The following is a 14,716-nucleotide window of genomic DNA, read 5'->3' on the forward strand; positions in this document are numbered from 1 at the left end:
CAAATCTAAACTAAGCTTTTTCTAATGACTAGATCGAAAGGGTGAAGAACCCCAATAAACAAGAACAAGTATAACTATTGTTTTCTATGTCACTGTGATCTTCTAATGCAATCCTATAACTAGGAAGAACCGCATATCATTGGTCGGATTGCGGCTTTGAGATCATCGTAAAATCTTTGCTCCGAAAATCTGCTAGCTCTTCTCCTTGCTGCTGTAGCTATCTTGAGTCTTTCAGACTCGGGCATCTTCACGATTTTCAGGACTGCATCTGCATATTCTTCTAAATTTTGAGCAAGAAATCCTGTTTGTGTCCATATTCATCTAAAACAATGTCCATTTTCGGGCCAGCAGAATTATGAGCTGAGGGGAGTCGAGCAAAATGAATATCATTTTAAAAACATTTTTAAAATGGAAAACAAAAGTAGCTCGAATCAGAAATTATAATATCAGTTGCCATGCTAGCTCACCTATAGGTATGGCTCCTGCAGACATGTACTCTACAACACTAATGCAAACTGTAAACTGGTAAGAAATCACAGCCATGTACTCCTGCAGCCATGTACTCCTGCAGCTCCTGAGTTAAAAAAATCAAACTGTAAAGAATTTCTAGAACTAATCAAGGTTCCAAAACTGAAACACCGGAACCATTAAAATTTAGCTTGAAGGTCTATGTAAGTATGTGCACCTTCTCGGGACGAAATTGTGCAACAGATATGATTTTTGGAGTTTCCACCGACCTTTCCAAATGAAGTGCCTGTTTCAGATGTAAACTGGTAAGAAATCACAGATGAATGACACTAAAAAATATAAAATGCACTATGATTGGTGATGAATAACAAGAAACATAACCTAAAGTCCTGAAGTATCACAAGGTGGATAAACTCGCTTAATGCAGTTAGGAATACCCCAAAGCTTCTCGATGTGAGACTGAGTCCATGAAGAGTTGACCATTACAAGATGTGCACAAGATCCCACCATTACAAAATGTGTTTGGAAGGACTTGTTAAATAGACTTGTTGTATATACTTGTTGGCATAAATTGTGAGACAAAAATGTATGAACAAATCCAAGAACAATACTCAGTCTTAATGTTCCCCAAACCCCTAATTCATATATAGATCTAAGCTATTAGGGGGAAATCCTAGTCTTACAATGTTTATGGCATTTGTTTCAGATACATAACCATCCTTGTCGAGCATGATTGCATCATTGGCATTCGCATTATTCCCTTCTATCTGCATTGGACCACACAAATCATTTTTTTCCCAAGAGATAGTTTAACAAAAATGCATATCTGGCATTAGTCTGAGAAACATAATCTCCACCATAACACAGGAAAATATACAGGTCATATCATCCATCATGGTTTACACCCTTAACCCAAACAAAACAAAAATATCCAAGCCTAGAGAGAAAGGTCTACTGAAGTTTTCAGGTAAGAAAATCAGAAACTAAATACAGTTGTTATCTTGCGAAATTTGATTAATCAGTTGATGATACTATCAGAAGCATTTAAAGATAGTAAGCCGTCAAATTGAGAACAATACTTGCTCGAATAGCATGAAAGAATGAAAACAACATTCAAATCATAGATCAGATATTAGAACATCATCTACTCTCAGCTTTATCGTAAAATCAAATGAAAGTCCTGCATTGGACAACCTTTGCCAGTATGTTGTTAGAACATATTTTTTATGCTTCATGATTAAAGATTTTGCCTGATCATTCATACACAACAATCAGTGTTCATTTATCAGTGGGTTTGTAATTTGTTTACTACTCTTTGTTTAACACAACTTGCATGGCAGATAGGTAAGACCAAAGTTTTCCTTAGAGCTGGGGTTTATTGAGAAGGAAAAAGATGGAGAAATGCATTTTTATTGTATTTAACAGTAGAGAAGCACCGCACTGCACAATTTCTTAAGGGTGGGGGTGTCGGATTTTCTTTTAAACAGAAATTATTTCGATAGAACAGATTTCATAACTCACATCCTATTATCAGCCCAATATATACATATTACTGCTTATAATATCTCCAACTTTATCATGATTATTCAATTAATTTTTTTTTTAAAATAAACAATTGATTCAACTATCAGAAATAAACAACCTATGCTTCTCATGCAATGAAGATGATGATTTATAACCCTCTCTAATCATGCTTCAGAAAAGACAAGCAAATCAGCATGCAAAGCACCCACAATCCAAGGCAAAGACAGAAAACTAAAATGAAAAGTTCATCCATACCTCACGCCAAGATCGAGAGAACCTAATGAAGCAGTGGCTTTCAAACGTGCTGCAACAAATGAAAGGGAAAAAACGATCGACAGAGAAAATCGATAAAGGCAGACGAGGAGAAATTATGAGGACAGAAGAGGAGAGGGTCGGGTAGGGAGGGAGGGTAAAACAGAGAGTTGGGAAGGGAAGCCGGACGTAATGTGTAATACGCGATTTGAGAAGGGATTAGAAAAGCAGGGAATTTGGGGATTAGGTCGGGATTGTATTACGCGCGTAATACCTATTACAGTGAACCAAACGCCGGAATAGGAGCGTAATGTAATAGGCGCGTAATCAGGGCGTAATGGATTAGCTAATACACTGAACCAAACACTGCAAGTAATCACGCAACTCTACCAAATTAATAATAATAATTGTCAGACTAATATAACCAAAACAATTCAAGGATCACACAGAAAAATTTACCGAATTCAGGGACTTAACGTTGCTTTAACCCTATTTATGTTCTTATTATCCCGTTCTAGTTACTACCTTTTCTACTTCATCATCCAGCGCTCGACACACAAAGGGAAATCCGTATTTCCAATTTTATCCTCCCCTCGTAACACAAAATTACAACTATTAACATCTCCCAATAAAAAGTACGGCCATTTCCTCACTACTGTCACATTACATAAAACTCAACTCAGTTCCTTTTGTCCCGAAAAAGCTTTCCTTCCCAAAAGAGAGAACGACAAAGAAAATGGAGAAACCCGTCGTCGAACAGTGGATGCCGAAGCCAATGACGGTACCGTACCGGCCACGGGAGATAGTACGTGAACCAATGGAGTTTTTATCACGTTCCTGGAGTGTTTCAGCTCTAGAAGTTTCAAGAGCTTTATCATCTTCATCGTCAACCCAACCCGTCAATTCTCAACAAACGTGTTTAAAAGGCTCTTCGAGTGGTAACGGCATTATAAAAGAAGACATTTCCGGCGAGATTGAAGACATTGGCTTAGTTTCAAGCAACCCATTTACTTTTGCTTCTTCTGAAACTTCTCAAATGATCATGGAAAGAATCATGTCACAGTCTGTAAGTGTTGTAGAACAATGGGGTTTTCTTTTAAGGTTGTTTGTTATTTCTTTTAACGTTAATTTTTGTCTTTATTAGCAACAAGAAGTATCTCCAAGAACTTCAGGGAGGCCATCTCATAGCAGTGGACCATTAACTGGTGCTCAAAGCTGTGGTTCATTAACTGATAGTCCACCAATTTCACCTTCAGAGATTGATGATGTTAAGGTTCGTACATTTAAATTTGATTTTTGATGGTGTTTTAATCGTGGCACTTAATGATGATGAAAATAACAAGCTTTTTTATTAGTTTAATGGCACCTTTACCGTTTTTTTACAGCAATTTTGCCGCGCTGGTAACTCTGTCAACACGCAGTTTCGTACAACCTCGGCTGTTCCGGCGACGGTGGCTGTCCCTCCTACGACTTCCGTGGCGGTTGGTGGTGGAAAGACGGTGGGACGATGGCTGAAGGATAGGAAAGAGAAGAAAAAGGAAGAAACACGGGCTCATAACGCTCAGCTACACGCTTCTATTTCAGTTGCCGGGGTTGCGGCAGCTGTGGCAGCTATTGTGGCGGGGACGGCAGCTTCGTCGGGTGCCAGGAAAGACGAACAGATGGCGAAGACAGAACGGGCGGTGGCATCAGCCGCCACCCTCGTTGCTGCACAGTGCGTCGAGGCGGCTGAAGCCATAGGAGCCGAACGTGAACATTTAGCCTCTGTAATCAGCTCTGCCGTCAATGTACGGACCGCTGAAGACATAATGACCTTAAACGCCGGTGCAGCAACAGGTATATATATAAAAGATAACCATTAATCAAACATCTAAAACAGAATGAAATTTGTTTAATTTTACTGGGGGTTTCATTATTTAGCATTGAGAGGAGCAGCCATATTGAAAGCAAGGGCATTAAAAGAGGTATGGAACATAGCAGCTGTTATCCCTATGGAAAAAAGTGGTGGCAATGGCAGCAACGGCAGCTCTATCGGCGGCTTTAGCGGTGAACTTCCCTCTGAAGAGAATTTCTTATGGGTTTGCAACAGAGAATTGCTTGCTAAAGGTTGTGAACTTCTCAAACGCACTAGAAAAGGTATATAATTTCATCCATATTCCATGCAAAGCCCGTAGACAAAACTCTTCCGGTATTGTTTAATTCGAGTGTTTTTAAAATTTGGGTTTGTTTTTTATCTAATCCATTTTAGCTTCAAATTATGTTGAAAATTTCACTTAACCATTGAAATCATTGTTTTTCAGGTGATCTTCATTGGAAGATGGTCTCTATTTATATAAACAGAATGAACCAGGTAAGGTTGCATTGCTCATAATTAGGAAAATATATCATATTAGCTCAATTATTGGGGAATCAATGGAGGTTCACATAATGTTAAGTCCTAAACAAAAGCAAAGAATCTAAAAAAAAGAAAGAAAGAAAGGAAAGCTGATGACATAGACTGTGATCTGTTTGCTTTGTTTCTCCTTTATATACATTCTTTTTGGACATGGAAATTTGTGTCTTTGTATATAGGTTATGTTGAAGATGAAGAGTAGACATGTTGCTGGGACCATTACAAAAAAGAAAAAGAGTAAGTGATTATTATTCTTTTTTTGTCTTCTCTGTAATAAAACTGTGTAAAAAGAAAGTGTAGAAATGAATGTGGGTCTTTGTTCCATTTGGGGATTTGAGAAAAGTATCAAAAGGGATTGGGTCATTGTTAACTTTAAATGTTCTTTTTGGAAATTTTGCTGTAGATGTTGTGATAGAAGTGATTAAAGATATGCCGGCATGGCCCGGTCGTCACTTGCTTGAAGGTGGAGAGAACCGGAGGTACTTTGGGTTGAAAACGGCAATGCGTGGGGTCGTTGAGTTCGAGTGCAAGAACCAAAGAGAGCATGATGTTTGGACTCTGGGTGTGTTAAGGCTACTCTCCATAGCTGCTGAGAAGAACAATAGATATAGAATTTGATCTTAGGGGGTTGAGTGGGTGGATCATTTTGTGACCTAATTTTGAACTGGAAAGTGTAAAATGTTTTTGTGAATATTTATTTCATCTATATTGTGATCTATGTTTGATTGTTCTTTTTCACTGTGTGTTGGACTAAGGGATGGTCAAAAAGAGGCCAATTAGATGAAGGAATAAGTATGGGATATGATAAAAAGGATTTAAAGAGACCCAACCTTGGCTTTATTATTTAATGCGAGGGGTCTAGTTTTTAAATTTGCTTTTCGGCCCTTGGATTTAGGTCTTGTTTATGCCTTATGGTGGGTCTACTTTTCATGTGTTCTATGGTTGGGAGGATCTTTCACTTTCATCACTTGGAACTCAAGCTGGGAAAAGGATTGCCCATATTGTGACTTGACTTGACTCCCAAGGTTCATTATTCGTATTACCTCATATTTTTCTCTTTTCTAAATTTAATAATTTAATTTAAATCGTTTTAAAATGTGATTTTTATTTTACTTTTGTTAGGCCATGAATTTTTTTTATTTAAGTTCTCTAAAATTTTTAGAATTTTAAATTAGTAAATTTGTACTTTGATCTCTTTTAAAAATTATAAAAATATAAATCTTTCTTAAATTTTTTTTCTAGTTTCACCCTTCTACAAAGTTACCTTCGATCACATTGTAGTGCTGTGTTTTAGTTTATTCATGGTTTAATACATAATTTCATCTTTTGAGTTTGATATTTCTTTTTTAAAATGATTTAAGGTAAAAATTAAACTCGTACCTTAATAAAAAAAATATATTTTGGTGATTTAAGGTAACGTTATTACATTTTTTTTATTTAATTTGGGTTTTTAAAATTGAATTGATGAAATTTCATAACCGAATCAATTTTGAAATCTGAATTAAATTATATTCATTAAACTGTATTTTGCCAAATTAAATAATTTCACAATTAATACTAAATTTATTCTTTTAGTAAAACTGTGAAAATTTCAAATATGATAATATTAATAACTTTCACCAAATCAATCATAAAACTGGAATTAAATATTAAAATGTTAACATTATTACTCTTGGATATCAAAATATGTAACTTTTATCAAATACAAGTACTAAATGATATCTTAAACCTTTATTCATTTTGTTGATTTGAACTAAAAATGTTCATAAGCTAGGTCAAGTTGGGTTCGGGCTGAGTCTAAACTTGATATTAACACACTTTATTTTTGCTCAAACTCAGCTCAACTCAAAATATGGGTTTAAAACCTTGCTCAAGTCTACCTATAGTTGTAAATAGTTAACCCAAACTCATTTTAAACCCGTCTATATTATTTTTAAAAAAATTTAAATATATATTTTTCATTTTGTTTTATTTTAATATTTAATAATTTTATATATAATCATCTTAACTTTTTTAATGTTTATATTATAGGAGATTTATATATTACTCTGTATAAAAAAACAATATATTATTGTATTTAATTTGTCTTATAAATGATATGATATAAAACATTATAAACTTAAAAGTCGAGTTGCACAAATTCCTTTTTTGGCTTAACATTTTTATCTAAACTCTCCTAAATTTCAGATAAACTTTCAAGCTTAGACGAATAACTTGACCCATGAACAGATTTAAAGTTAACTGTATAAATCTTAATTTTAGCCCATGACTGTGGGGTAAAATAAAATAGAGTTATTTTATCTATACGCTAGTCCGATAGTTAAAAGCCCAATTGCTGTAAAAGTAAAACTACAATTAAGCCCAATGTCAGTATTGCAAAGACCTAGGTTGGGCTTTAATTTGGACTATTTTTATTATTGGACTGATCCTAAACCAGGATTGTGTACTAAAATTTGTGATGATCCATGGGTTTTTATTAATATTTCATTTTCATCCATTATCTTTAAAATTTTACATTAAGCATTATCCATGACGTTTATAAATATTTCATTTTGGCATTTGGAAGGGTTTGAATAAAACTATTAAGCTCGAACAATAATTTCAGAAAAAAATATTATGTCCATTTAAAATACGAGGTATGTCCAAATATTCAAAGCTCAAGCTTGGTCCAATCTTTTTAAAATTTTTGTTTAGGGAATATGTTATATTATAAATATGTAATCTTTATCATGTAAAAAATAAATATGTTATACTATAATTTAAATTCTAAAAAGAAAATAATGTTTTAGTGAAAGGAATATATATAAGGGTAGTAAAAAATATATATTATTAAAAAGTACATAAAATTACATATATATTTTTAAAAATATGACTAACCTAAAAAAATTGAGCGAATTAAGCTTATATTTACAAATATGGATGAAAACGAAACATTAATAAAAATTATAGATTATACATCTCATTAACTAAAAAAATGATATTCTTAATAAGATTTATTAAAATATAAATCTACTAAAATTAAAAAACGTATGGAAAATATTTAATTTTATATAAATATCTTATTTTTTAAAATTAGATTATAACACACATGTGATGTGCATGAAAAATTTACCTAAAAATTTATATATAAGCTTTATTTAAAATTATAAAATTAAAAGTTTAAATATTATTATATGGACATTTTTTATTAATTTTATATAAAAATAAAACCATCCCAACACCATAACAATTCCAAAAATAAAAATGGTCTAAACCTAAAATTAAATTCTTAAAAGAAAAAAATATTTACTAACAATGATGAGATGGTCACAACTCACGAGTGATATTCATTCTTGAATTTATATTAATTTTTTTTTTGATAAATTAGTAAATATAAGTATTGAATGTAATTATGTTGTTTGATAAATTTGTCAGCGTGACATGTTGAATCGAAAAAATACTTACTTTATTCATGTAATGAAAAATGATATTGCAGTAAACTTCAATTTAACAAATAAATTTAAGAGTGCTAACAACTCTTAAAAATTACGTCATTATTTTAACCAAAATAAAAATATTTAAACTAACTAATAATATTATAAAGTTAAGATATTAAATTATGTAAAAAATAAAACATAAAGATTAAATCTTAAATTTAAACCTAATATAAGTACAAAAAGTGAAAATTAACTATTAATATAGAAATTAAAAACCGCAAATGGCAGTGAAAAAAAAAAAGGCAATTGAGTTGACAGGTGTCACAATAAGAAATAGGAATGGACATTACCTTTATATAGTAAGTATAGATATTTTTGAAATGTAAAATATATCTATATATTTTTCATTACAAAGTTGGGAAAAAGAGAAGATGATAAAAGTTTGAATTGGTAATTAAAACTGAAAACAAAATTATCATTTCCGTTAAAAAGAATAAATAAATAAATTTGTAAAAAGAAAAATAAATAAATAAATTATATTCTTAATAAGAGAGCGATATCATTATTAAAATAACATCTTTATATCTCGAATATAAACCATAAAATATAAAATAATTAGTAATATTATTTTGGTTAAAATAAATAAAATAATTTGATTAAAATATCTCTACACAAAAAAATTATTAAAACACAATAATAGTTGTCAAATCAAACATCACATCACATCCAAATTTGGTGCAAGGTCTGAGAGATTGCCAAAGGAGATATGGCCAAACTGACTTAACAGTAAACGCACTCTCCTTTGGGATTCCAATTATTATAAATAAAAAGCTCAATTTTTAATATTTTTAAAATATTTTTACATTACTAAATTGGTTAAAATAATAATTAATATAAATTTATGACAACAATAAAAAAAATATTAATTCATTAAATATAATTCGATAGATAAATAATAAAAATTCTTACATGAATGATAAATAAATTTTACATATATTTTCAATTATTAAATGATGGATTTAAAAGTAATCTAATGGTAAATACATTTATTTACTTCTATGCTTTGTTTAAAATTTATTGATATAAAATAATAATTATTTTAATTATTTTAAAATTTTATTTATAAGAAATAGAAAATAGTTTTAATTATATTTTATTAACAACTTAATTAAACATTAGATTCAAATTAATTTATATTTATTATTTTAATTTTTTTATCACTTAATTAGTTTTAGAATTATATATGAATGAATTAAAGTAAAAATTATTTAACACAATAAATAAATGCATTAGCAGGACAATTTCATTCCTGCAAAATTTAAAAAAATCATAAAAAAACAGCTTTTAGTATTATTTAATAGATTTTATTTTCATGTTTGATTTTTATTATTTTGTTTTTATTTATTTTTAGGCACTTGAATATTTTTGGATATTTATTTAATTTATTTCACTTTTATTTTATAACTTAATTATGGTAACTGTTTAAATTTTACCACGGAGAAGTAAAAAAGAATTTAAGGGACAAAATTAAGTTATATAATTTATGAGAACTAAAATAAAATTTTATTATTTTATTAACTTATATATTATATTTTTTAAAGAATTAAATTAAAATTTTATTATTTTTCAAGCAAAAATAGGAAAAATTGAGTTTCCTATTTTAAGGGACCAAGTCGATTGGCAGCACCTGTTGATTTTTATCATCTCATTAATTTTACTTATGATTTATACTGTTATGTATTGTATAATTAAAATCTATAATTTTTTTAGTAACTATAGTTTTATTTTAATACAATATAGTAATTAGTTTTTTTATCAAAAGCTTTAAGGAATGAAATATGCTTAAAATATTTTGTTTTCATCTCATATGCATAAAACAATTAAATATATTTAGTAAATATTGTTGGATAAATTTTATTGTTAAATTAAGGCTTAATCTATAAATTGAAATCTAAATAATACATTCTTTCTGTTCTTGGTACTTCAATTATTTTTTTCTCAAGTTGATATTTCTTTTAGTCAAACTACTACTCAAACTGTTAAGTCTATTTTTAAAAAAGTTTTAATCTAGAAATTGGTATCTAAACTATGTCATTTTCTCATGTTGGTACCCACACCTTAGTTATTTCAATCATTAGTAATACCGTTAATTCTATTTTTTTAAAAATATAATCAATTAAAAATAGCCAATAAATATTATTTTCTTTATAAGTATTTAAAAATTATAAGAATTTTATAAAATTTAAAATTAAAATATTTTAAAATAGAGAAAATTGATTCAAATGGTTGAGCTAATTTTTTTAAGCTCAGTTTAATTAATATGTATCGGTTCGCAGGTCAATCTCCGAACAGGTATCCCAATCGATTCTTAGTCCAACCGAACAACCTGGTCTCTAGTTTTGATCGATGAAAGAACTTCTTTTATCCCATCAAGTCGAGCAAGTAGATGATGAAGTAAATTTTGAGTATTGTTGGTATTACCAAATATTATAAAAGAAGAAAAAGGAAAAGAGGGAGAAAGAGAGTGAGAGTGAAATTATGTAAAAAAATAAAATTAAAAAAATTTAAATACCAATTTATAAATTAAACCTTAAATTAATGCCTCGTCGTTAATTATATTAAATCAAAAGTTGTATATTTTACTATACATCAAATTAAAATTTGTGTATAATTGATTATATTATATTGATCTAATTAAACGGTACTGTTTTCAAAATAAACTCAATATTTTATTTACCATGTTAATTAATTATTTTAAATAATTTGAAAAACGGATAATATGTATATATATAAAACGAACCCAAGTGGATACTATCATGTCAGTGGAGTAAATGCGATTTATTTTTTGAGGGTACTACGGTTTAGATTAGTTTATAAAGATTTTTTTTACTACACTTTATAAGGTAATAATTATTTTATGAATAGAATATATAGAAATATAAATACATATTTATAAAGAAAAATTCATACATGACATACGTAAACGATGATAAGATTGGAAGCTTAAATGCTTAAAAACCTAAAACCTTATAGCTTTTGTGAAATGGGAATAATAATAATAAAACAATCAAGGGATACAAATAATAATAATGATATCTTTCCCCTATAAACTTTGAACAATGGATTTTGACTTGTAATTTTTGAAATAAGTGATAAATGTTTGAAATTGTTTTGGATGTGATCATGAATATTTGGACATTGATGTTATAATGATATATGTTACAATGGAGATTATGATGTTAATGCCCTATTAAACGATGTTAGACGTAGACCGGGTATAGTTGGCATGCCAAAAGGTTACTGATATGGTGATTTGTCAGCCATCATTGATAGGTAATCCAAGATGGCTGAATAAATAGTACGAATAATACTAAAACCATCGTTGTTGGACAACGCAGGATGGTAGAATAATCACATGCTAAAAGTCATCGTTGCCGGCAACCCAGGATGGCAAAGTAAGATAGTCCTAATTTCAGAGGGATGTGGACTTATTTGATATAGAGATCCAAGTATTTGTTCTAATGTCTATCATCAGATAATATGGATCAAATTGAATAAGCAATTAAATTGATATTGAAATGTGAAGTTCATTAGAAAGTTGGAAAAATGATATATCAAGTTAAAGTAGTAAATATTAATGCAATTGATATTTGTTATATATATTTTTGAATTGTGTATATATATTTACTTTAGTTTATTCTCAATGAAATGTATTTAAATTATATTAGCGCCACAAAATATTCAATATTTAGCGCATGATTTTGTTTATTTTCGTGCGCAGGTCTCGAGCAAGGTTTTCCGTAGGTTGGCAGTGTCAAAGCATCCATTCTCAACAACTCAACTCGTGAATCATTTTGCTACCTTTTTTGTATGTATATATGTGTTTAAGTTAGAATAACATGTACCTAGGTTGTTTTGGTTATGTTGTTTAAATGATCATTTTAGTATATTGATATTTGGGCTATGAAGTTTCATATGTTGAACTTTAATCTTTAATTAGTAGATAACTAGGCTTATATAAGTTCGATTATGAGAAATAGATAGTTAAATGTTGATGCGTTGGTGGTTATGATTTGACGATGTTTGATTGTGTTTAGATGTGTTAGATTGAGATTGATGGTGTTACTTTGATGTAACGTTTAGGTACACTTAAGGTGCCATTTGGTTTAGTTTGGACCATTGAAAATGTGCATTCAAGGCAAATTTTACCATTGTGTCAAGAGAAAGTATGATCATGTATCAAGACCACAAGAACAAAATTTACCTTATATTTTGATCTTCATGCTCAGTGTCTTGAGACTTGGCATGTTAGTCTCGAGACAAATAAACTTCAAAGCTACATTAGTTTTACCCTGCTCCAAGTTTTGAGACAAGATCCCTTATTTCGAGACATCGAAACACCGAAACTAAAATAAGAAAATAGGGGAGGTTGGTCTTGAGACCCAGTCTCAAGACAAAAGGGACCTTGCCTTGAGACATGACATCTAGTGTCTCGAGACATATCGACATCAAAGCAAAATTACCTAAAATAAAATAAGGCCTGTCTTGAGACAGGAAGTCTTCTACCTCGAGATACAACATTGAAATTTGATAGTTGAGTTTGGATTCAAGTCGTAACTCTAATTTTAACTCTGCTTAACCCTGAAACATGATGATTTGAATCCTAAATACTATGAATGCATATGTGTGTGAGTACGATTGATAATTTAAATTGTTTTGAACAATAATTTTGATTTAAATTTTATGATTATATAAGTGAGATAGCTCGAGTTGCTTCAGTAACATAATGTAACATTACGCATTTGGATTCAACAATTGAATGATGCGTTGAGTGTTACATGAAATATTTCACTTGGAATAATGTAGTATATGAATCATAATTCAGAATTAGGTGAATGCACTAATTTTTAGATATGAAAGTACTTAAAATTGAAATTTTGGGTTTTATTTATTTTATATATTGTAACAATAAAATATGTAGGTAATAAACAAATAAAATTATTGTAATGACCCATTTTCAGTAAATTAAGTCCTTTTCTTGAAATTTTTGAGTTTTTATGATTCTAGATTAAATTTTAGTAGGTATATGTTGAAATTTTGAAAGTTAGTAGAATTTTTTTATGTAGTTTATATTGAATTAGTGGATGAATTAGAGATTGAATTGATGGAAATTCAAACTAGAATTGGGAAAAAGATTAAATTGAGAAATAAGTTATAAATTTAATGTAAAATTGTAAGAAATTCGAAATTAAGGTTTATTAGTGAAATTTTGAGAGTTAAGTCAAGTTGTAAGTAGAATTTAAGTAAAAATAAGGTGTAGATTGTGATGGAAATAGAAATAATTTTAGTTATGAATTAAATTGAAATATTAGCTAAGGTAAGAAATTATGAAATTATTATATCATATATGTTTATTCTTATTAAATCATATAGGAAAGTTATTTGATTGTTTTTCTTGTCGAAACCGTTTTTTGAAAACAAAAATTTTAGTTGTCGACTTTAAAAATAAAAATTAGAGTCGCCACCGATCCTTTATTAAGGTGCGATCGGCTCACCTTAAAATGATTTTGGTCTACGAATTTTGAGAAAATAAGTTCGGGAGTCGGTTACGCACGAGGAAGGGTTAGCACCCTCGTAACGCCCAAAATTGGTACCAAATTGATTATTTAATGTCTAAGTGTCGAAAGTCAAAAAGATTTTAAAACCAACTCAAATGATGAAATTTGAAAAAGGATAATCAATTGTTCAAGTCATGTAAAGAAATCGAGTCCCAATACGTTAGGGTACAATTCCTCATAATCCCCGAACTTTGAATATCTCTTTTATTTTATGTGAAAATCTTCATTTTTAGAAAGTAACATGCCACACCCAATATGTTAGGGCACAACAAATTAAGTTCCCAAAAATGATTTTTATACTCATGCATTTTGAATAAAGAATATCCTCGGTCATTTAAGATTAACGAAGAAAATCCGAACCCAATACGTTAGGGCTCAATTTCCTTCGAAAATCCCAAACTTCAAATATTGCTTTTATTCAAAAAAAAACCGTTGAATCAAGAAAATAATCTTGATGTATAGTTAAAACCAAAATGTATTTTTTAAAAAGGTATGTTAAAGTTAATGTACGATATGAAACAAAAACTTTAATGTAAAACATATATGAGAATGTATTTACAAAATATATATACAAGTACAATATCCAAGCAAATTCGAAAATACGAGTGGGCCCATACTTAGCACACAAATATAAGTGTACACATTAAAAGGGTAAGTGAAGAAATATATACAACAAACTTATAATAATTTCTAAAAAATATGCATGTATATATGTAATAAAAATTGTAAAAAAAATAAAAATAAAAGTATGAAAATATGCAAATGTGTACATATTTACAAAGGCAAGAAAAACGAAATGTATAAGTATATATACATAGACCAATCGTGAAAATTCGCATACGTATATATTCAAATACATATATATATGTACAATATGTATATAAAATAATGGGATACATGAACTAAAAAAATATTTATAATAATTTTAAAAAATAAAAAGTGTATGCAAACAAAATCTTTTAAAAAATGTATGTATGTATATTTATATGTATAAAAAAAACTATGAAACAAAGTAATAATACAATGTGCATACAATAGATATATAT

The 14,716-nt window shown here is 29.3% G+C and overlaps 1 protein-coding gene across 1 annotated transcript; it reads left to right on the forward strand.

The window, feature by feature from the left end:
* Positions 1–2,895: 2,895 nt before the first annotated feature.
* On the forward strand, positions 2,896–5,354 carry LOC107929023 (VAN3-binding protein). The gene is made up of 7 exons (XM_016860346.2): positions 2,896–3,310; positions 3,389–3,517; positions 3,630–4,080; positions 4,165–4,380; positions 4,545–4,594; positions 4,816–4,873; positions 5,040–5,354. Exons 1-7 carry the CDS (start codon positions 2,981–2,983, stop codon positions 5,252–5,254), a joined length of 1,449 nt encoding a protein of 482 aa, XP_016715835.2. The 5' UTR covers positions 2,896–2,980; the 3' UTR covers positions 5,255–5,354.
* Positions 5,355–14,716: the final 9,362 nt, after the last annotated feature.

This window comes from Gossypium hirsutum, chromosome D09 (assembly GCF_007990345.1).
Source record: "Gossypium hirsutum isolate 1008001.06 chromosome D09, Gossypium_hirsutum_v2.1, whole genome shotgun sequence".
NCBI lineage: Eukaryota > Viridiplantae > Streptophyta > Magnoliopsida > Malvales > Malvaceae > Gossypium > Gossypium hirsutum.

Bases quoted from the DNA above. Each gene is read 5' to 3' on its own strand.
- LOC107929023 (XM_016860346.2), top strand. From the start codon at position 2,981: ATGGAGAAACCCGTCGTCGAACAGTGGATGCCGAAGCCAATGACGGTA. The intron at 4,595-4,815 runs GTAAGGTTGCAT...CTTTGTATATAG, and splicing joins ATATAAACAGAATGAACCAG to GTTATGTTGAAGATGAAGAG. The intron at 4,874-5,039 runs GTAAGTGATTAT...ATTTTGCTGTAG, and splicing joins CATTACAAAAAAGAAAAAGA to ATGTTGTGATAGAAGTGATT.